Source organism: Rhincodon typus, unplaced genomic scaffold, assembly GCF_021869965.1.
Source record: "Rhincodon typus isolate 14 unplaced genomic scaffold, sRhiTyp1.1 hic_rhity00000438, whole genome shotgun sequence".
In the NCBI taxonomy this organism is placed as follows: Eukaryota; Metazoa; Chordata; class Chondrichthyes; order Orectolobiformes; family Rhincodontidae; genus Rhincodon; species Rhincodon typus.
The window spans coordinates 62,288-63,358 of NW_025966076.1; the positions used below are offsets into that span (position 1 = coordinate 62,288).

The following is a 1,071-nucleotide window of genomic DNA, read 5'->3' on the forward strand; positions in this document are numbered from 1 at the left end:
GCGACAAACTCTGCCCCACAAAAACACTCCTTCTTGTTTTGTTGTGAATGATCGTTCCTGACCGAACAGCAGCATGACATTAGTTCTGGGACTGAAGACTCTGTGGTTTCTGGCGTTCAGCTCCCTGTCCAACACGCTGGCGGTAACTAACAGTGGGAGATGGTGGTAAGTTTCAATACAACTTCCCCCCCCACGCCCCCCCCCACCCCCAAGCCACCCCTACCCTCAAACATAAGCCCGAATAAGTGTCTTTAACAAATAAAATAGCCCAGCAACAGCAGCAGGGTTCCCCGGACAGGTGTGAGAGCAGTTCTATCAATGCCATCTGACCAGTAGGTCTATGTGCGCGGTTGGGAAGTTGCATTCATTCTCCAAAGTACACGTTTTGCTATTTTGTTTGTTTGTTTGTTTGTGTGTGTGTGTTTCAGGGGCATTGTAAACATTGCTTCCTCCTCCAACTTACTCACCGACTCCAAATACGTCCAGCTGGTTTTGGACCCGAGTCTGCAGCTGCTAAGCCGAAAGCAACGGAAACTGATTCGCCAGAACCCGGGCATTCTGCACAGCATCACCGGGGGAGTGCAGACCGCGATCAGGGAGTGCAAGTGGCAATTCCGCAGCCGACGCTGGAACTGTCCAACAAGCCAGAGCTCCAACATCTTCGGCAAAATCGTCAACCGAGGTAGGTTCAGCCAGGTCAGGGAGCCGTGACACTACCCTCTAGGCCAGTTTCAAACCGATGCATCTGTCTCCCAGCTCATGAGGCTAAGCGTAGCCCAATCCAGGTCCAGATGCTGAAATAGGTCCGTTGACCCATGAGATTGGGTCCATGGGCTGACAAAACAAAACAAAAAGCCTCATGAGATTCCCTGTTTAGTCTTGGTCAGTTCTGACTTGAAATCAGCCGACCCAAGGGGGATTAGACTGGAAGGCCATGGAACACCGTGTACCGGCCCTATTCCCAGCCAAGTGAACCTATCCCCCTGCAGAACACCCTGCCCAGACAAAGGTATCTTGGACTGTGGCAGCATCCAACAGGCGGCAGCTCGCCAGGTTACCAGGCCGGCTGGA

The 1,071-nt window shown here is 52.6% G+C and overlaps 1 protein-coding gene across 1 annotated transcript in view; it reads left to right on the forward strand.

Moving 5' to 3' along the window:
* Window positions 1–73: 73 nt before the first annotated feature.
* Window positions 74–1,071, forward strand: part of LOC109924630 (wingless-type MMTV integration site family, member 1) — a gene marked incomplete at its 3' end in the record, with an annotated part of 5,635 nt that continues 4,637 nt past the window's right edge. Inside the window, exons 1-2 of the mRNA XM_020524629.2 lie at window positions 74–165; window positions 429–682. Of these exons, the coding sequence (XP_020380218.2) occupies window positions 74–165; window positions 429–682 (346 nt within the window). The remainder of the gene's footprint in view (window positions 166–428; window positions 683–1,071) is intronic.